Source organism: Lepisma saccharinum, chromosome 15 (genome assembly GCF_977018435.1).
Source record: "Lepisma saccharinum chromosome 15, izLepSacc3.1, whole genome shotgun sequence".
Taxonomy (NCBI): Eukaryota; Metazoa; Arthropoda; class Insecta; order Zygentoma; family Lepismatidae; genus Lepisma; species Lepisma saccharinum.
In genome coordinates, this window is record NC_139243.1 from 71,137,591 (window position 1) to 71,160,290 (window position 22,700).

At 37.2% G+C, this 22,700-nt stretch overlaps 1 protein-coding gene across 1 annotated transcript; it reads right to left on the bottom strand.

The window, feature by feature from the left end:
* Positions 1-1,661: 1,661 nt before the first annotated feature.
* Positions 1,662-22,427, bottom strand: LOC145999326 (uncharacterized). Its single transcript, XM_083136269.1, has 3 exons — positions 22,286-22,427; positions 2,084-2,510; positions 1,662-1,906 (listed from the first exon to the last, which is right to left on the bottom strand). The coding sequence occupies exons 1-3, from the start codon at positions 22,364-22,366 to the stop codon at positions 1,662-1,664; spliced, it is 753 nt and encodes a 250-aa protein (XP_082992395.1). The 5' UTR covers positions 22,367-22,427.
* Positions 22,428-22,700: the final 273 nt, after the last annotated feature.

A 22,700-nucleotide genomic window follows, 5' to 3' on the forward strand; every position in this document is an offset into this window, starting at 1 on the left:
AAAGTAAAGTTCCCCATACATATAGCACCACACCATGGAGGCACATTCAGGGGATATGGGGATAGGGCCCAATATATTCTTCATCTCAGTCATTTTGAAGATAATGTGATCAGAACTAAACTCCGGCTGCCTCTACCCCCCCCCCCACCCAAGGATCCATTGATTTAGGGGTGGGTGAGTTCCAGAGAAGCTTTAATTATGCAGGGACAAGACTGGAAAAATTCTCACCTTAGATCACCCACCCCAAGATTCAAACCCGGGTCTTCTGCATGGGCAGTCAGACAGCCTGTCTACTTTTTTCTTTACATTTGTAATATCCTTCTAAGCAGTAGTATCCCCCCTTTTCCTCTCTATTTTCTCAATTTTCACACACATCGATTTTCTCTATTTTTTCTGTATTCTCATTGGAACAAACACAAACATCCATGTCCGAACCAGGGACCCCTGGCATTGCAGCATGCTGTGCCAACCGCTCTGCCATTAAGGTCGACTAAACCACCACAGCTATCAAGTATTAGTATAGAATTGCCATGCACAACACTGGGAACTGATCAGATATATTAACTGTTACACCATCCAGCAAGAGTAGAATTTTTCAGAATATAGTATCTTAGATAATTTAATCATTTGTCCCGCACTGTGGTTGTGCGGTCATGCTTTGGGATCCAGCTATCAGACGCGTGCAGGTTTGTGTCTCCTTCGGGAAACGTAACAGCTTTTCTCCTGAGATTTCAACCTGTGTATGAGACTGGTGAACACTCGCCATCATGATTAAATTGGTGAGCTACGAATGAGTAGCGTAACCTGGTCATGAAAATCTACGACGACGACTGGGGGTTTGTCGTGCTGACCACACACCACCCTGTAACTGATAGGATCAAGTGGGAGTGCGGCCGGGTGTCTGTAGATAGGCCTGGGCGCTCAATAGTCTGTTGTAGCATGGGCTATGTATGTTTTTAATTTAATCATTTCAAGGTGTGAGACCTTGATTGTCAATTCTTCTCTATGTTAACAGAAAATATTAAATAGTTTTTGATTCAGTGAACTAAAACAATACAAATTGAATGTTCCAATATATTACTATCAGGGTAAAATGTATTTCATTTTTAAAATACATATATTGATAAACATAACCTGAAAAAAACCAAAAACCGAATTTTGCCTGTTTTTTCCTGGGTTTTATCTGAAAAGACAAAAAACAACCCGGGTGGATTTTTTTATGAAAAAAAATCCTGCAAAATGCCAACTCTAGGGTGCAGGAAAAGAAGACAAAATGCAGGCTGACAACCAAAAAAGTATATATAGTCCCCCCCTCCCTTTCGAAAATACTGGACACGCCATTGTATACATGGCTTGATCCCACAAAAAGAAGGGGATCAAATGGCAGGAAATTAAAGGACTATAAATTCCAAACTAGAGTGAATATTCCAAATACAAAAAGATATGGTTTCTTATATATATCTAACAATATCAAGTAACACATTTCATCCTAATCTGACATGGTGGGGTGGACACTCATGGACAATCTTATGTGTAACCCTGAATCACTGGTGGCACAATATAGAAATTACATGAATCATAACTCTTAAGTAATAAGGTCCAATCTTGAACCTTTGTACTCTCATGCTCATTTTCAATCCTTGTACTAAAATTTCCTTCACCTACCTTTCTGCAGGCTCTGCCACTTCACTTTCTACTTGGTCAGGATTCTCTACACTACACTTCATGTCTTTATCTTCACTTAAAATGAATTCACCATTGTCACTGTCTTCAGCTGGCATTTTTTCAATAAATTGTCCATGATCACATGGATAAAATCCTTCACTTTTAGGAACATATTGTCCACTAGGAACTTCCGGAGTTTTGCCTTCAAAGTGCATCCAACTATCACCACTCACACTTTCCACTTTACAAACTGACATTTCTTTCATGTACTCACTAGATAGTTTGATGTCAAGAGAAGCATCTTGTATGCACTGCTTAGATGGTTTGATGTCAACAGAAGCATCCTGTATGCACTGATTAGATAGTTTGATGTCAACAGAAGCATCCTGTATGCACTGATTAGATAGTTTGATGTCACCAGAAGCATCCTGTATGCACTGATTAGATGGTTTGATGTCAACAGAAGCATCCTGTATGCAATGGTTAGATGGTTTGATGTCAAAAGAAGCATCCTGTATGCACTGATTAGATGGTTTGATGTCAACAGAAGCATCCTGTATGCACTGATTAGATGGTTTGATGTCAACAGAAGCATCCTCTATGCACTCATTAGATGGTTTCATGTCAACAGAGATATCAACATCAGGAGGTTCCTCGAATGATTCTGTTTCAGTCTTGACACACGGCTCATCCGGAAGCCACACCTTCTCCAGAGATGTTTGTTCACAAACTAATGGATCAGCACTTTCTGTCTCCGACTCAATGAGCACTTCCACAGAGGAGAAACCCGTATCAGACATTAGAGCAGCCAAATTTTCTTGATTATCATGAGACCAGGACCACTTCTGAAATACAATCACAAAGAGGGTGGATTAAAATCACGACTTTAATTTAAAAAAAAATTATTTAATCAGATTTTCTTTGTCAGTTCATGATTTTAAAAAAAAAATCCCACACAAACTTCTGCACACCTTATGGCTTTGACTTTCTAAAAAAAATTGATGTCGGGTTTCATACACCCTAGTGCATCGTTTCTCAACCTATGGGGCATGACCCACTGGTGGGTCCTGAGAGGGCATTTGGTGGGTCGCGAAGTAGGGCTCGAAAAATGATTTACTGTGTCTTAAAAACCTTTTTGTTTTAACAATTTAAATTCAACTCATGTTGCACGTAGTCACATGCATGTTGAGTTAAGGTGTCACTTGATATTTCCGACCACCTTTGTGTGTGTGTATGTGGTTGCCAAGAGGTTGCTATCGAGACTGCTTGGATTACAAAGCTAGCTGCATAAAAAAATGTTTTCAATTTCAGCATGTGCATGAGGGGAAAATCAAAAATTATCTATACTTTTAACATAACCCTCCTTACGTTGGCCACATTGCTTTCTGCCCTCGGATGTTATAATGTTGTACCCTTGTGGTTATGTCATAAAAGTTTGATCTTAATTGCTCCATTTCTCTTTCTTCTGTTACAGATGGATCATGGCTGCTCTACAGTAAGTATCCACCAAGGAGGAAGAGAGAGCAGTGATCCGATTTCTCTGGTCGGAGGGTGTGAAAGGGGCTGAAATTCATCGTAGACTGTTATCACAATATGGGGACAATGCTTTATCATGTAAAAGTGTTTTTTCGTGGATCGAGAAGTTTAAAAGTGGCCAGAAGAGTGTAATGTACAAAGAGGGAGCAGGACGCCCGTCAACCTCCACCATGGACTACAAGATTCAGCAAGCTCACGAGATGGTTCTGGCAAATAGGCGAGTTACCATGAATGAGGTAGCATCTTCTTTAAACATCAGTCATGGTTCTGCCTATCAAATCATCCACAATGAGCTCGGCTTCCGTAAAGTCTGTGTGTGATGGGTACAGCTTACTGCAGAACACAAGCACGAACGTGTTCGCATCTCCCAACGCTTACTCAATTGCTTCAACAGGGAAGTCGACACATTTTTTAGTAGGATAGCCACCGGTGATGAAACATGGGTACATAACCATGAGCCAGAATCGAAACTAAAGAGTATGGAGTGGAAACACCTGGAATCTCCGACGAAGACAAAATTCAGGACTGAGCCATTGGTGGGAAAGGTTTTGCTAACTGTCCTTTGGGATGCACAAGGGCCTATACTGGAAGACTACATGGCAAAAGGGGACTACGATCAACAGTGCGAGTTACAGTGAAACCTTGGAGAAGAAGCTGAAGCCAGTAATTCCCAACAAACGCAGAGGTCTCTTGTCTAAGACAGTGTTGTTGTTGCATGACAATGCCCACCCACACTCGGCTCGGCACACCTTTAACACCATCAACAAGTTGAATTTTGAGGTACTGGAACACCCTCCCTACAGCCCAGATCTTGCTCCCTCTGACATTCACTTGTTTGGACTGCTCAAGGATGCCTTGCGAGGTCATCAATTTTCAAGTGACTTAAACGTGCAGGAAGAAAAAGTGGCTCCACGACCAACAGAAAAACTTCTTCTTCGAAGGAATACGCAAGCTTGTGGACCGCTGGACCAAGTGCATTGACAATGGAGGTGACTATGTCGAAAAATGATGTACATGTTGAACCCCTACCTTTGTGTAAATAAATTGTAGAATGAAAAGTGTAGATAATTTTTGACTCACCAAGATATTTAGTTTGATTTTAGACTAGAGTAAATTAGTCTTTTAAAATTACATATTTACTTCTCTTGAATGAAGTATGTGTAATTTATTTAAGCAAGCATAAAATAGGGTATCTTAAAGAGTCGATGTTAGCAAAAATATGATTATAAACTGGGTGCACACGTTTACAAGTAATTCTGCCAGCGCCCATGCTTATGGGCCCAACATAGGTGCCGATCCCTTCAGACATTTAGGGAGGGCCCCAAAGCCAACAGGGTTGGCCCGGATGGGCCCAGACCAGTTTTCCCCACATGGGTTTTTTCAGAAAACTCACCTTGAAAAAACCCAGTCAAAAAGTGTTTTTCTTTTTCAGAAAATGTTGTGAATTATTGCTTTAAACACTTGTAAGGTTCTATGATTGTCAAAAAATTTTGAAAAAGTTGCGAAGAAAAGGCTTAGCAGAGCTTATTATACTAAAAGTAATGAATGTAGTACAAGTCATAGTGGTTTTTTTCAGGCTATTTTCCTCAAATCATGCTAAAAATGGACTTTTAACAGAAATAAAAAGAATATATATCCAAGAAAAAAAGGAAAAAGTATCAAGACATTTTTAGATAAAATATTTGCATTGATTGATACAGCATAGCTGAACAAAGCTTATAATTTTCAAATGTGGTAGCGCTTTGGTTATCACTCACTTCCTTATTCGGGAAGGGGACCATATAGTGGCACATGATAGTTTCAACTACAAAAAAAGAAAATAAAGTGCTCCCCTGTGCTTAGCACCACGCCATGAAGGTGTATAGGGAGTTGGGGTGATGTGATCAGCATCACGCCCCTGACTGCCTTTACCCCCCCCCCCCCAGGGTTACCCCATGTTATTCGATGCTGGGTGGGCACCGGGGCCCCTCCCAACGTTAGAAAAGTTCCCAGATTTGAACCGGCCGGGGACCAAACCCGGGACCTTTAGCATGGTAGTCAGACGCATTATAGACTGAGCCACATAGTTTCAACTATGATGATCAATTGACACAATACATTTTTTGCATGTTTAAGCATTACATGGGAGAATTGAGTACACTTTATTAACATGTCGTTAATTATGGTATAATTAAATTGGAACACTCTTCGAATGATTTTCTCATTTCTCATCATAATGGGTTGCTTGCCTATTTGATATAATGCTATTTATGTCTGGTTAGGAGTTCTATACCTATAACTATGTAAGTCGTGCATGTACCTTCACGATCTTCCACAATTTCATTTTTTTTTTTTTAGAGGTTGTAGGGTACTCAAGTAAATTCAGTGTACATGTATACTTTCATATACACGTTTCATACACTATGTTCATTTTTGACATTTTCAAACCTTTGAATAGACTATTGTTTTGAGCTTTGTGTATGAAACTTACAAAAGCATTATGTACTTGCACTATAATTTGGCAGTAGAATTATCAAAATATTATGTACGAGTTAGAGTGGATGGGCAGACAGGGATAAACCATCTATTTAGTGGCCTTAATAACAGCTGCAATTTTAGAATAATTTAGGTGAAATTATTTCTGCAGCTAGAAAATGTGTTTCAAGATGGTGGATGAAAAACTGATTTTCCCAATGTTGCAGGCTCTATTCTATGCTCTACATTGTTCTTTCTTTCTTTCAAAACTGTCTAGAATGCAATATTTCATTGGTTCGCAATTTTGCAGTAAAGCTTTTAAAATAATATTTCATGGATTAGGAAAGGAGTGGTGGTAAAATCACAAACGTTGTGTTTATGATAACCACCATAAATGCAAAGCTTTTGAGTTGCAATTTATATAATTGCATGATATCTTGATGGATTGGTCTCACATTTGAGAAGAATTGGTCACCATGTTTAAAGATAGTAAATGACAGACCGGTTTAAAATGTCATATTTGACTAGGTTACATTTTCGTAGATTAAGAAACACAGGTCTCAGCAATGTTATGGCATCACTTGAGTTTTTAGTTTTAGATAAGAACTCTGTAATGTAGTGTGATTTAGAACGGGTGGGAGTAAGTAAAAAATTTTGGGACGATGATAACTGCAGCAAATTTAGAGGTTTTTTGCTGAAATTAAAGACAACTAGATACACCTTAGCAGTGACTTTGTTTTGCATTTACATTTGTTCAAAACATTTCAAGATTGTAGAAGACAAATGGATTTTTCATATGCTGAAGTAGATTCCAAATTCTGATGACACTTTCAAATACCTAAACTACATTTTTGGAGATTAACGAAGGAAACTCTTTTAAGAATTTTAGGGCGTCACTTAAGCTATAGTTTGACAATAAATGTTTTGAAATATAGTGCATTTTTAGGGAGCATTGGGACCAAATTTGGGGTTACAAATGTTTTTACCATAGGAATTATGACTTTCATATCAGCTAGATATTTTGAAGGATATATAACGACGAAATCAGCCAGACAATTAAATCTGGCAAACTTGTAATTTGGCATGGTTAATGCATGGAGGAGGTATTTATGCTTGCTTGAAACATCCAGAAAAATTATGGGAAAACACAACTGTGAACAAACTGTATTGAAGCAGATGTAAAACATTGTCTTGCATAGTATTTTTGGATTATTTAATAGTCTATGGCAGCTTGTAAGGAAATGAAATAAATGAGGTAAAAAATGTCTTTATAGCATAATTCATTCCAAATTAGGCACAACACTGCATTCACAAAATAATTTGTTTCATAAACTGAAGTTCAGAATGGAATATTCACAAATAGTATTTACTAAAAATGTGCTGCATCGTAAAAAACAATACTTTAACATACGTAAATTTGAAAAACTCAATATGCTGACCAAGGCAGAAGTTTATTTTATTTTAAAACATAACGTTTCAACCATATAGCCAGGTCTTCTTCAGACTCTGTACAAATTTGTACTTGGTACAGAGTCTGATTAAGACCTTGCTAGGAGGTGAAACGTTACGTTTAGTTTATGTTTTAAAATAAAGTAAATTTCTGCCTTGGTCAGCACATTGAGTTTTTCATATCATGGAAACAAGGCTTAATGGTGTTATAATTGGCAGAAATTTGAGTATCGTTGCAGAAGGAAGAAAGTAACAAACCTGACTGATTAAATTCAGTCTCACTGTAAAAATGTTACAGCTACTGCTTTTTTCCTGGAAAGAATGTTTTTGGCACTATTCAAGTTGATTTGTTATGTTACTGTGTTCATCATAACAAAATTCTGTTATCTTCATAAATGATGATAAATCCAAGTACACACACGCATTTCTCTTGTTGGTTTATTTTAATACTATTTTCTGCCAAATTTGGCTAATCGCAAAGATAAGAATGAGTTATGATATGATGAAATTCATGAAGGGACATACAAAGAATAGTCATGCCTAGGCTGGGATTCAAACCCAGAACTTCCGGCATTGTAGGAATTTCTCGTTAAAATAAAATATTATTAGTCCTCACCTACAATAAGGTGCCAAATGGGGACTCCCCAATGGTGCAGTGGTAGCATTGTTGCCTTGTAATCAAGGGATCCCAGATTTGATACCCAGTGGAGGCACATAGTGGTTCGGATCCTACCTTAAACTTTAGGTCCAGTCCCAATTAGCTTGACTGTGCACAAAGTGGAGCTAAAACACCAAATCAACATTCAAATCAATAAGGTGCTACTGTGGAGTACTGTTGTTGACTGCCGAGGGGAAAAAGCACTGGTTATAACATATTTTATCCTCCCCCTACCCGCCACCACCATAGTCTGATCAGGCCCGTAGCCAGGAATTCTTAGTAGGGGAGGGGGCAAATTTTTAATATATTGTGTCATATTGGAAGATATAGTTAAAGCTATAAGTAACAGGAAAGGGATATCATCTTGAAACTCCAACGAACAAAAAAAAAGTTCCAGCAACATCAAATAACAGTATTTCGATAATGACCTTTCCGGGCTGCCAAAGAATACAAAGACAAAGTCTAGTTGGGACTGTATCTACTTGATATTTACAGGTCGATAATGTTAATAGACGATTAATATGTACCAACAGCTTTGAGCCTCTATGCAGAGCTGATTAAGGGAGTCCTTTATAAATCGTGCTTCATAATGTTTCCCTCTAGTTTCCAGTATGCAAGATTTTTACGCACATTAACCAAAATAATAAATGTGAAACACTATCACATTTTCATCATGTCTGATAATAATTTGACCAACTAAGCTGTCCTACATCTTCCACCAGCCGACCTCTATGGTGGGATGGTTACACAACACACTACGAAGCCAAGGGTCCCAGTTTCGAGCCTGGGCATGAGTGTTCTCTGTGAGCAGAGGCGCAACCACCGGCGTACGCTACAGTCCCCTCCGAATTTTTGAAAAATCTACATTTTAAGTAAAAGCACCATAAGGAAAGTTGTAAATATACGATATATCTTATCGTGTATGCTGCCCACTAGAAAGCAGTCAGGGATGCAAATTTTGAAAAACATTGGGTTCTTATAAGTTTAAAAAATCTCAAACTCTCCCTTCCATGTATTATGATATTAATATGCAACATACTTGCTATTTTAAAAATATTATTTATTGATTTTAATACAAAAATATATAACAATAACATGACAAATTATTAGGTGCGCTATGTTCCCAAGGATCCCTATAAGTTTGCACCACTGAAAGCATCCACCTATACAATTCCAGTCCCTACAGAATAAAAATCCTGTGTACGCCAGGAATTTTTGTCTGGAGGAGGGCCAGTACCAAGACAAACATGCAAATAATAATAATTGTAATATAGTGGTGGTAGTGGTAGTAATAATAGTAGCATCAAAGACATTATTAAAAATTATGCAAGAAGGGGTTAGAAGTCTGTGCTAAAGCATTTGTCATGGAACAAATGATTTGAAAATATTTTTCCAACACGTTCAATTTCACATTAGCTAATACTGGAAAACAAGCACACAACTGTATTTTTGAAAGACACAAAATGCATGATGAACATAATTCTATTTGCACATATGACATGTATTACATTCATGTACAACATATATTTTATTTATGCAACACGGAAGGACGTAAAATAAGAAAATGCATAAGTATGAAACATGTTAATGCTAAATTGTGTATGCATTCAAAGTTTCGTTAATAAATTTATTAATGAGAATACATTAAATACATTACATAATCAATTCATCTGCCTCATAACAAATCAACAGTAAAAATAATACAAATTTTGTGTCTCTTCCTCAAAAGAATTATTCGTGCATTTGAGAGAAACCTTTTTAACAGCAACAGTCTGAAGTAGCTACATATTTGGTCTTACTTCTCTCTCGGGGAATTTAGAAAGCATTACAGAAAACAATCATATTGGGATCGATGCGAGCAAGAAAATTTTTTAGATCCAAATTTTTCACACTGAAAACTTAATAGGGTGCAAAAAATTTCACAGAGCACCATGGCATTTTCTTTAACACATATTTTATTTCATTTAGACTGCTTTGCCCCATAGCTATGGCTCTGAACTTGGACTATAATAATAGCAGACATTGTGAGCGAAGCGAGCAAGAAAATTTTACGAAAATTTGAAATCAATGGGGGCAATTCACCCTCTGCTCCCCCACCCCCTGCAAGTTCCCTTGGCCGTCTGGAAGAAAAAACTAATTCCATTTTGAGTATCCATTTGTCCTACTATTCTTAGATTCTGCTAGTCTTTTTTTTTTTACTTAAATGTTTGCCCCCCTAGAATGGACTTTCTTTCAAAGTTGGGGGGACAATGCCCCCCGCCCATGATTGCGGCACTGTTTGTGAGTTCCTCTTCATCAAATTCATGTCATCACTCATTGTCGCGATTAGCTAGAAGTGGCAGAAAAGCAAAGCTAAGCAATAAAAATTAAATATCCATTCCCCCTCTCTACTGCATGAATCACTATTACCAAATGGTAGACTTGGGAAACCAAAAATTAAGTAGTTCAAACTTCATAGCAACACATCCAAGAAAAACATCCAAATACATTAGCCAACTTTAATATAAGACTTCTCAAAATGTCATAACTGTTCTAGATACTGAAAATTACAAAATAATTTCCCAAAGTCTGAATCAGGAAGGAACCCCCCCCCCCTCCAATCCTAGTAGGACATTATTTGGAATCCCACACACCTCATTAAATCACAAAATCAATAAGTGTCTTTGTTATGTTGCTAGAGTAATACAGGATATAATTGTAAAGATTAGTGAGAATATCAGGTGTTCTGTATATTTCACAGGGAGGGGGGCCAGTTGCCCCCCTCTAGCTACGGGCCTGAGTCTGATTGTTGGATGCACCAAAGTATGTACTTCATCAGGGAATGCAATCCTGAAAATTGGTCACAAAATCAACAGTGTCAACTATTTCACCATCCAGGAAGAGTAGAATCAAAACTGTTGGGCAAAATATTTTAGAACAGAAATTTTAATAATTTTTGATTCAGTCAACTATACCCTCACCCAACTATCTCTGGAGCAAGGTCGCGCATAGCATCAGAGAAGGGAAGGGAAGGAAATTGAGTGGGCAGAGTGAAGCAGTACACGCTGCTGTGAAGGCTGGTAACTTCAGTCGTTTAACCCCTCCACGCAATCTAGTTCCCTCTCACGACTTCATTGGTGGAGCCATCTCGCATCACTACTTGCACAGACTTGTTTTCGTTTGCCTGCACCAGAGATAACTGGGACAGGGTACATAGCAATACAAATTGAATGTTATGATGCATTACTACCAGGGGGAAAATGTATTTCATTTTTAAAATATATATTTTTAAACATGACCTGAAAAACCCCAATAACACCCAGTTTTGCCCAGGTTTAATTGGGTTTTATCTGAAAAACCTAGCCTGGACAAAATGCCAACCCTGAAAGCTAACCAAAGCGTAAATACCTATTCTTTCTGTTTGTGGTGAGGGGTGGGGGAGGTATTTTTTTTAAATCAAGAATCCGTAGTACGGACCTATGAATATAAACACTTGACTTAACCTTAGAAACTTTGTAATTACAATTACTAGCTCTAACGACAATAATATACCTATCAAGGTACAGGGTGTTTATCCAAAACACCTTGTCTGGTTACAATTTTATTGAAACACCCTGTACATTGATCTTTATGAGCTACACATTCAAATTATGTAACATAATATTTTATCTGCAGCTTTTGATTGAGAATTTGATTATCATAAACTATTTGTATGCTGTACTTCTTCCCACAATCCTTTATGGGAGTTTAATATATTCACAAATGCTCAGTTGCTCACACATATATATGCGTTGGTTACGCATTGTATAAGTGGCACTACCCACAGTAATGCAGTATGAAGTAGCACACAAATGTTTACAGGCATAACGTATGAGTAAAATTTTACTAATACTCATTAAACAAAGCAGTGGCATTTTGCAAAACAAAATATTTTTAATTTCAATTCAACTTTTACGAAAGGAAACAACATTCAATGAAATATTTCATGGTCCATATAGTATTAATATTATCCAGTTTCTCCTTATGTACTTGACACAGTGCAACAAAGTTAAGATGCTTTTGGGTCATCGTACTTCGTAAATAGTTCTTGAGGCGATGGAATGAACAAACTAACAAGAAAAATATAGTATAACAGCAAGCACACTAGTCTTTCTGTTTTCTTAAATAGTAGCAGTGGGTATTTGATACTAGGCTATAGCGAGTGACGTGCACTGAGGAGTAGCTAGTCTAGCAGAGATACATCAATCAATCTCACATCTCTAATTATTATCAAATCACAATATTTATTGTCTTGTTGAAGCCACAGTCCATATGCAACAGTTTTTCACACGCTTCTCAGGATCTGTGACCAAGCTAGAAGGCTACTCTAGCTGGCTTTTCCTCCACCTCACCAGTTCCAGGTAGACACAACCGATGGAAGGGAAAGGGAAGATTTCTGCCTCTACCTCCCTTGCGCTCGCTGTAATAGTTTCTAGTGCTCCAACCTATCTCCTATAGGAACAGATAGGGGATTGGTTTCCCTCCATTCCATTGTAAATCCTCTAAAGAACTTGGGGCGATTTGTGCAGTACTTATGTTCTCTGTACTTACACCACAACTTTTTACATGTTGTACAATGTGTATGTATAATATGGGATGTAGTTTTATTATTTATGAAAAGGCACTGTTTTATGTGCAGACAAAAATGTTATGCTTTCTTTCCATTTCTTTTTTCAAATATGGAATATATAATGGTTAAATAACAAATATCTGCTCATGCTCTTATAACGGGTATCGTTACGCGGGTCATATTATATTCAACTGTATTCATGTTTTTCTCTATTATTGATAATGATTATTGATAATTAACCATGACTGTTGCTGCACGCTTGTTTATATTCTTGAGGACTCACAGAACAAAATCTTTATATCTGTTGGCAACATTGTGCAGCGCGATACGAGTAACAGATCTTTTGAACGGTTCATTGGTAATAACTGATCTTGATTTCCGAATGGGATCCAGCAAGAAAATGCTTCTTCCTTTGATGTGATTTGGCGAATTTGTGAAAAACATAGATTAAACCATGGGTTATTCATCATTCTCGGAAATACGTTGGATGTGAAAGCAGTTCTGCACTGGGAATTGGACTTGTCGGAAATCGCAGGATGGAATCTGAACGTGAGGAACGGGTCGCGGAAGAGCGATTCAGGAGTTCGAGAAGAAGGAATGGTCGACACAGAAGTGAGCTGTTGGGAGGCTTGAGATATCAAGGGATATCGGACCATCCATAGGCTATCCATCCAAATTGAATTATGCCTATGATTCACAAAGGTTAATATTACCTTCTTCATGAGAAATCTGTGAGCGCAAGTGATGGTGTGAGCGGATATGTGAATTTTATTTTTGCTCAATGTTCACAAATTGATGGACCCGGATGTATTGTAAGTATGAATCTTTTTCTATCTAAGTGCTTACGGATAAACTCAAATCCAACTTGGAATACATGAAACTCATCGGCTGTATACGTGATTTAAGCTAGCTTTCGTGTGCGTATATTATGGCCATAATACGGAACTTAAAACGTCGTTAATTTGGGCACGAAGCACATGCTAGGGGTAGCCATCTTGACGAGGAAATCTCTCGCTGCCTAAGACTGTGTAAATAATAATTATTGTACATAATCTTAATTTATCGTGCTCGATTTATCCATTATTTTCTGTGTTATTTGTCAAAATTTACCTCATAATGAATGAGAGATTTTATGACGCATGTTTACGTCCGTTAGCTGTCAATAATTGAGGCAGCTTCAACTTGCATTGTCAAATTTTGTTGATTGTTTTCTCATATGTTGATATGGTACAAAGTTGTATTCGTCAGCAACGTTAAAATGGTATAAATGATAATTCTTCAGATTTTATCACACGTAATAATCGACGGTGTCAACGAGCTTGGTGTGATCGGTTTTAAGGAAAAGATAGCAGTCACATCAGTTGATATTCATGTATTAATACGCAATTGTTTGGCATGTTGGTTAGATGCAAAATGTTGTTTACACAAAATAATGTGTTCTCATGTCGTCGTTAATTAAAGTAAAATCCAGCAGATCTTATTTCTGCAATTGTTTCAGTTAATAAATGCTCATAAACCAACTTTCTAGTGTGAATATTATTAATTTACAGAATTTCAATTCATGTAAGATAACCATGTGTATACTAATGTCGGTGATCTCTTACAGGTGGGGGGTTCACTTCTTACTGGTCACTCGTGCATGAATATTAACTCAAGTAGATGTAACTTAATATTACCTTAACGTATACTTTACTGGGAAAGAATTTGAATTAAATTAATCTTTCGGGTGCGTCAATAAGTCAACGGAGATGGGTTCATTCTAAGGTACAGGGTGGTCTGGTGTCAGTGGAATTTTGTACAAAACGTAAGTTCATTTCTGCTGCAGTTTTATAATTCTTGAGCTCAAGAGTGGTGAATGTAAATCTTTAGGTTAATTTAGGTCAAGATTCTTTGGTTTGTTTAAGCTTAATCGTTGTAATTCTTTAACACGGCTACCAGCGTTACCGAAATAAGGGGTGGGGTCATGTGTGGGAATTTGGCGTGATTTTAGTGTTCTGAGATGTCGTTCAAATTGATTACACTAATTTAGTATACCACCCTCCAGGCATTGACATTCTGTTTGGGAGCTCTCGTCTCTCAGGGTTTGTCACACTCTCTCTCTCTTGTTTTAGCAGTGTTTTATATAAGTATACTACTCTCTTGGCCTCCAATGAAAACAAAGCTAAACAGTCAATAAATACACGTTCTTATCGTTGTTGTTGGTTTGGTTTACTTTACTTTGCTTTTCTGATACATTTGGTTATCACAAAAATGAAGAAGAGAGTGATATATGGTAGAATTTATGTAGGGACCTCAAAAGAACAATCCAGGCCGGGATTCGAACCTGTGATGAGTGCACATTATTGTTCCTGTGTGTTGTACTCTGCAGTGAATAATGAAATAACGTGGAATGAAAAATCTATGCCAGAACTCAAAAAGCCAAATGAATATTATTGAAGAAACTACAGAAAGGTGTGTATAGTTACCTGTTTATCCCCTTTTATATATTGAGTTTTTGCCACCTCCCTGCCACTTTTTCAAACCGTATAGATTTAATCGCGGTAAGTAGCTAATGAACTTATGGAAGTCATGAGGGCAATCAAACAGAGAACCCTGGACTCCTGGATTTACAGTGGCCTGCAGATGCGCTGGGAGGAAATTATTTTCTAATTTGCTTTTAGTGTTGCTCTTCCATCACTTTAACTAACTTCTGCCATGATAATGAACGTCAATTAAATTAAACGGGTGAAGAGTGGTTACATAGAAACACACATGCACAGGTCAGGGTTCAAGCCCGTATCCTTCAGTAACGAGATTGTGGGGTGGAGAAATTAAGGAAATCAAGCAATGTAATATTTTTGAAAAAACGTTAATCATTCACAAAGATGGCATTTCAAAAATCCAATTGAAAATTACCACTGAGGGAAAATGCAGTTTGCATTACCAATATCTACGTATCCGAATGGTTAGTGCTTTCCTTTCTTCTTCGTTATTGGCCAACCTCCGTGGGGGAGAGGGGGTGCAAGTGGTCCTGGATCGGCACCTGGTGGAGCCACATAGTGGTTCAGATTCCACTTTACACTGTAGATTCAGTACCGATTAGCCTTTCTGTGCATAATGTGTACTTAAAACACCAAATCAACCAACCATGGCAGAGTGGTTATCACAGCACACTACGACACCAGGAGTTCCGGCTTCGAACCCCAACCTGGGCATGGGTGTTCTTTGTGTTTGTCCCTTCATTAATTTTATCGTCCCATCTTCACAATTAACCAAATGAGACAAAAATCGATGCTAAGTAACAAAAATCACAGCAAATCATTGATTGATTGTTTTATTTGGTTTATTTTACTTTGTTTTCCTGCCACTTTTGGCAAACCGCGAAGATGATATGATAAAATTGATGAAGGGACATACACAAAGTACACCCATGGCCAAGCTGGGATTCGAACCTGGGATCTCTGGCTTAATAGTCAAATCAAATTGTTTTGGATTCTCGAAAGGGGATGGGAGTTACGTCATTCCTCATTTTGCAATCTTTTCTTGTCTTTGACATTTTTTTTTTAGAAATACTGAGCGATAAAGGGGGGGCGGGGGGCTATGAACCACACCAAACCCCCTTGGGCACCCCACTGATTGCTACCCCAAATATCGATGTCACCGCACGTCACTGGCAATAGCATAAGGGTCGCTAGATGCTGAATTGATTATTGAAATTCCTTAAATTTGTAATAATTGCAAAGTAAATTAACATGTCAAGTCCTTTTACTTCCTTTTCCATGAAAAAAAGGTAGAGGGAAGGGTTTCTAGTGTTTAAATAACTTCTTTTTACAGTACTGCATTTTAACTAGTCATTTTTTTTCTCAGATGTGTGTACATTTTAAAGTTTAGAAGTTAATGGAAGTAATGATGATGATAATAATGTCGGCAGGGCCCAAAACAAAGAATATCCTAGGGGCCTAAATTATAAAAATACCCGCGTGAGTAGCTGCCCTAACTCTGCATCATGGGTACTGATCTATAGCATATCATTTACAGACTTTTCCAGAACTAAATGAGAAGAATATCATAATAAATTATATATATATATATATATATATATATATATATATATATATATATATCATATATTCATTTTACCATCCTAGTTGGATAATTAATGTTCCACCAAATTGTTGTCATACTGGTATTTCCACAAAATACTTTAGTTCTCTGAGATAGAGACAGAATTAGGCCACTTTAATGCCGTTTGCAGGTGCAAAACCATTAGTTATATATCCCCATCACAGGTACGTACTGTATAGAGAACTATATTTCAGGATGGATCCAAGCCAAGTGTTTTACATGTGATAATAATGATAATAGTAAAGTTTATAATTAATATGTTGATGAGATCTAATAAGCCAATTAAGTTTTATATAAGAGTTTGCAAACCAAGTTACTACTCACATTTTTTGATTTCTTCTTGAAATAGTCAAAAAGTGTTCCAGTTTTTCTTCTTTTCCATTCTCCTATCTCAACTCTAAGCTCTACAACATCCAACCACCACAATGGATATTTCCACTCTAACCTAAAATATGATTTTAAATCACTGCATGCCATTCATTTTATAAGAACGTTGTGCAAAATAGTTTGTGTTAATTCGACATAGGTTGCTAAAATTTGACCTTAGAAGTTGTACCAGATTGATGATATACGTCACGAAAATCGAAACTGCCTCTGATTGGATATTGCAGTTATGACGTTCTCGTTCGGCAGTGAAAGCAGGTTGTCTGCTTCACACTCTGCAAGAAGGCACTGCTCCTCGTGCTTGTAATGCTGAACAGAACACAAAAGATTCTCTGTGATTTTCAGAATTAATGTTTCTATTAAGAACAGATGAAAGATATACGAAATCCAATTCCGGTAATCTAACATGTGTACATGCATTCACAGTAGTTTAATGTTTTGCAGAAATGAGAGGAGCGAAAGCAGCGAGTTAAGATTTCCAAGGGAAATTTCGCATGTTTTACTTTTACTACGATTATCGACACAATATTCAAAATCAATCAATATTATTCTATTGCAAGACTTTTCTGAGTAGCAATCATTCCTAATCTTCAGTTATTATTATTAGTAGTAGTGGTGGTATTGCTGCAGTGCAATAAGTTTACCTGGAGAAAAATGTTACAGTGTCTTCTTGCACAACAGTACAAACCAGCGTTTATTTTTTTCTGCGTAGTTGAAAATAAATGTATGTAATGCATATGATCGTCACGACGGGTGGGGGTTTCGAACTGATCCATTGACCAGCTCCTAGAAGTTGGCATCGTTCATTTCAAGTTACAATAAACAGAAAGTATGTTTTTATTGTTAATAATAATAACACATTAATTTCATGGTGGTTGCGGTAAACGCGGTTTAAAATTACTTACGTGAAATTTAAAAGATTTCGTAATTCCGCGTTGCACAATTTAATGGTTCAATCCTCGAATCAATCTTCGAAATTAATAGGATTGAACCATTAAATTGTGCAACGCGGAATTACGAAATCTTTTAAATTTCACGTAAGTAACATTAATTTCAGTTAGGCATTATTCCAAGCAAGGGCGATGCCAGAATTTTTTTGCAGAAACTCAGGACAATGATAAAACTTGAATAGTGGAAGTAATTACATTAATAAAAATTGATAAAAAATAAAGTTATTATACAATGATAAATATTATAAATTAATAAAATAAACTAATTTTATTCCAATTTTTATTATTATATAAATGAGGACAATTTCCGATGCCCATGATTCCAAAAGAAAAACAAAGTACAAAAATGCACGAGATGGAAGAGTTGTGTAAATGCAGGAACCACATTTTACCATTTAAACCAAAGAACAAATGATTCTACAAAAAATAGATTTTTTTATGTAAGAGGTCACACAACATAAACTTTATGACCAAATTTTACCCCTAACTTAAATTATTTAAAAAGGCATGTGAATGTAAATAACAAAATATAGTACTATGCATTTCAGTATAATAACTGTATTGAAATGTGGTGAAAAAATGTTGCGCTGCATATTCGCTCACCTGGTGGACTGAATGCAACAGCCCCTCGAAGGAAGGATGTAATAACATTATTACAGGAATAAAACTCCTTTACTTTATTAGCTTATAGGTGTTCTATAATGACAATGGAGAGGGAGGCAGTTGCACCCCCACTTTTTGCCACATTTGCCCCCGCACTATGCTAAACCTTATGTACAAAGGGAAATGTACTGCCTTTGACCCCCCCCCCCCTCATTTTGGAACCCAATCGCCGCCACTGATGACAAACATAACCATTATTATGTTTAATATTTCTACTATTTGACTGTTATGAGCCTAAACCCCATACCTCGCACAAAAATTTCTGGTTACTCCTATAGTAATGCATACCATTGTAATAAAGTAGAACAGTGTTTTTAGTAATTTGCACTTTTACATAACTTTCACAGACCAGGTTCATTGTTCTTGTAGCTTATCATTGATGTGGCCTCGCCATGCAAATCGCACCCAAGCAAGTTGCCTTTTTTTCAGTGAGGAATATCTTCTTGGGTCATCCGGTACTCATATTTGTGCATAATGTTAAAATGCACAACTTATACCTCTTTATTTTCCATTGTGATACCTACAACACTGACCAATTACAAAATTCGGGCAGCTCGGCTCTTATACCTCACAAGATGGAAACTTGTTGTTTCTACACAAGGCAACAGTAAACTCTTACTTGCAATGTTAACTCGGCGGAGAAAACTGTAGTAAAGTGCTGACAGTGGTAAGGACCACTTCTGATTCTAGTAATTATGTTTCTTTTTCAATAAATTATCTCATAGCAGACACAGGCGCACCCTAATATCAAATGAAGCCAACACAACGTGCAGACGGCAGGATGAGCCAAACCATAACGTCACAACATGGCGCAGGTGTGCTTTGAGCACAACGCTCAGCTCGAAAATTGGAAAGGAATTTTTTTACCTAAAAAGGAACGCACATGAATGTGGGAAATTGCAGGGACTATTTGTCGATGGTATAGATTTTAAAAATGGTATTTAAAAAAAGTTAGTGGAAACGTCCATTCACTGATATGTGCTGAACAAAGACGATCAATTCGTTTTCTCATTCCTTTCATTTGTCTCTTTTGAATGTGATAGCCAAAACCTTCCAAATTTTGGAAGCTCATAAGTTGAGTTAAATGATGCACCAACATACGCCGACAATGGAAGTTAAAAATAGATTACATTCATGTGTAAAACCTACCTATTTTTCGATGGACTGACTCACTCAAGAACACGAGGACTACAGGATTTCCATGCTTCTTTCTCTATTCTTGTACCTAATCATAATATACAATGAGTTTTCCTTAATTAACTGTGTATTTGGAAACAGAAATACTGAGATAGAGTAAGATGCCCATTTCAGAGCAGAATCCTGCTTCATTTTCCACCAAGTCCTGAAATAATTTATGAAATTTCCATCATGCAAATAATATTTTGCTACAAAATGAAATTGTGTTGAAAGTTATACATTGGACCCCTTACAGGGAGGTCCAACGGAGAACTGGGAGGGAGGCCCTCTGCCCCCAGTTTTGACGCTCTTGGGTCCCACGAAGTGTAATATTCTACAAGGTAGATCACCGATTGGAAAAGGTTGAGAACCACTGCCCTAGTGGATACAGAGGCAAAGAAAATTGGCTACTTTAACTGCAGAGTCAAGGATAGGGACTAGTAGCACCGCTTTTGTTGTCAATTGAGACATGCCTATGATAAAAGATCCCTGTGCATATTGCACTGTGCCTTTAAGCCACATTTAGGGGATGTGAGGGTAGGGCACCAGACATTCTCGATCTTGGACACTTTAGACATGATGTGATCAGCAACCATTCTCCAGCCACCTTTGCTCCCAGGACCTATTTATTTGAGGCTGGCTGAATCAAAGAGGTGCTTTGTGCATGGACAAGACCAGAAAATGTCTTACCTCAGATCACCCAACCTAGGAATCGAACCTGAATCTCCCTCGTGGCAGTCAGATGTCCTATTTACTAGACCATGACAGCACCAAACATGCACTATGGTTTGTATAAAAAGATGGATGGGCAGAGACTTGAAGACAGGCAGACTACTTGAAATAATACAGAAGACAGTCAGCATGTTCCAACGGAGCAATCGGGTCCCAGGTTCAATACCCGGTGAAGGCCCAAGTGGTTCGAATCCCACTTTAAACTGTAGGTCCAGTCCAGATTAGCCTTACTGTGAATAAAGTGGACTTAAAACAACAAATCAATCAATCAATCAAACCAATTTTGTATCTGATTTTTTCATGGTGCTTCAAGTCAGAAAATGCAAAACAGTAATTGGCCTTGCAGTGCAATTCAGAATAAATATGGTATAAATGTACAATACCGGAAGTATCTCCGATTGCTTTGAAATATTACACATACTCACTAATTTTGGCCTCGTAATCAAGAATCTGCAGTTAAAAATTGGCAGTTATTTCCAGAAATTGCGAAATTACGAGCACATATTAACGTGATGATTGTCGATACACTATTATGGTAGCCATGTTTGACGATGTGAACAAGTGAAGTTTGCTATTCGTTATGAAGTCTACAGCATTGCCACAGTGTTACTTTGTTATTTGTAGATCATTGCTCGTGGAAAAATGGAGGAGGAAAGGAATGAAAAGATCGTTAATGTGGTACAGTTATTTAAATGGAAATGGAGGCAGAAGAGATTGGGTGGTAAGTTTGGCAATGGTGTCGTTGCTACAGTGTTGTGCAATAAGTGATACCTGTTGCATGGAGTGTTGATTTGCATGTGAAAAAATGGCATCTTGCATAAGGTGGAAAAAATGTTTGCCCCACGAACAATTCATGGTAAGGTTAGGTTAAGCAAGCATAGTAAAAATTAAGGGTCATCATAAACATAGTTTTGAAACACCAATCATAGCTAAAAATAGTTGTTTTCTTCATAAATCAAGGGTGTTTACTCCATTCACGGACCCACTTATTTTGTCTTATTTTCCAATTTCTAGACGTGACCCTCAAATTTCAACTGCAGATTCGTGATTAGGAGGCCAAAATTAGTGAGTATGCCAAATTTCAAACACATTGGAGATACTTCTGGTATTGCAAATTCGCTCCATAAATATTCCTCAGATTACAGTAGCTAAAGAGCTTAGAATTATGGGGAAAAAAATAAGATCGAGGAACTTAAAAATGGGGTTCCACTGAGTGTTATCTGATTTTGTTGTGTAAAATATACAATTTAGTTATACAAGATCTACTGGGACTGGTTATTAAAATATAAAATGCAGTGTTTTGAATTTTTAAATAAAGGTTTCCACCAGGAATGTTGTAAAAAAAAAACTACATTTGTCCTACAAATTAGCCTTTCAAACTCCTCATTGTTTAAAGTTGCTGATGAACACTCATGTTAGAAAACTGAAAAGTTGAACGTGTTGTTCTTATTACCCACTCTATGTGTGGCCTTAATTATTACCATTTTATTATGATGAGTGCATTAACACAGACATTTATAAACAATGTATGGTAAAATATAATGAATTTTAAACTATTTTTTAAGCATGGCAATGTCTTGTTCTCGTAACATATATTCCATTCCTCATGTATTTTGAAAGACATTTACAATGAGGTCCATGCCACACACACATGAACATACAAGAGAAAAAAGTAGAATGAATACAAGTGAAATTCGAACTACTATGTGCCTCCACTGGGTATCAAACCCAGGACCCCTTGATTAGAAGGCAACAACGCTACCACTGCACCATCGGGGAGGCAGATTTCATTACTAGTAACAGCAGGTGCAAAAATAATACTTTCTATAGCTACCTTAGAAATGCATCTATTACCACACCAAGAGCATATAAGATTAGACTATTTTTTAGTATTACAACATATTCAAATAAGAAAATTAACTTTACCTCCAAGCCCGTCTCTCTTCTCTGCTTCTCTTCTGTAGATAACGGGTATTCATTGAGAAGAATTTCCGATTCACAAGACATGTTATGGAAGTCCTGCAAGATTCTCTGGCTTGTCTATGCTCAGATAGCACACAAACTTTGGTAAACTGTCATCCTCTGAAACCTAGAAAGAAGAAAACTGAAGTCATAAGTAGGATAGGGTTGGGACATTGGTATTTAGACACTGGGTAGCTAAATAAAATTTGGGTAAATACTGGGTATATATTAAAATTTTAGTCATCTACCAAGACTAGCTTAGCTCAGTTCCTAGAGCATCTGGCTATCACTCGGATAACCTAGGCTCATTTCACGGCAGGTGATCTGCACAAGGAAATCTTCCACTCATTTCACTGTTTCTACATGGCTCTGAGGATCA

Excerpts from the sequence above, each read along its gene's own strand:
- LOC145999326 (XM_083136269.1), bottom strand. The coding sequence starts at position 22,366 with ATGTCTTGTGAATCGGAAATTCTTCTCAATGAATACCCGTTATCTACA. Across the intron at positions 2,511-22,285 it reads GAAGAGAGACGGGCTTGGAG|AAGTGGTCCTGGTCTCATGA; the intron begins GTAAAGTTAATT and ends ATTGTATTTCAG. Across the intron at positions 1,907-2,083 it reads GTGCATACAGGATGCTTCTG|TGGAAAGTGTGAGTGGTGAT; the intron begins GTGACATCAAAC and ends CAGTTTGTAAAG.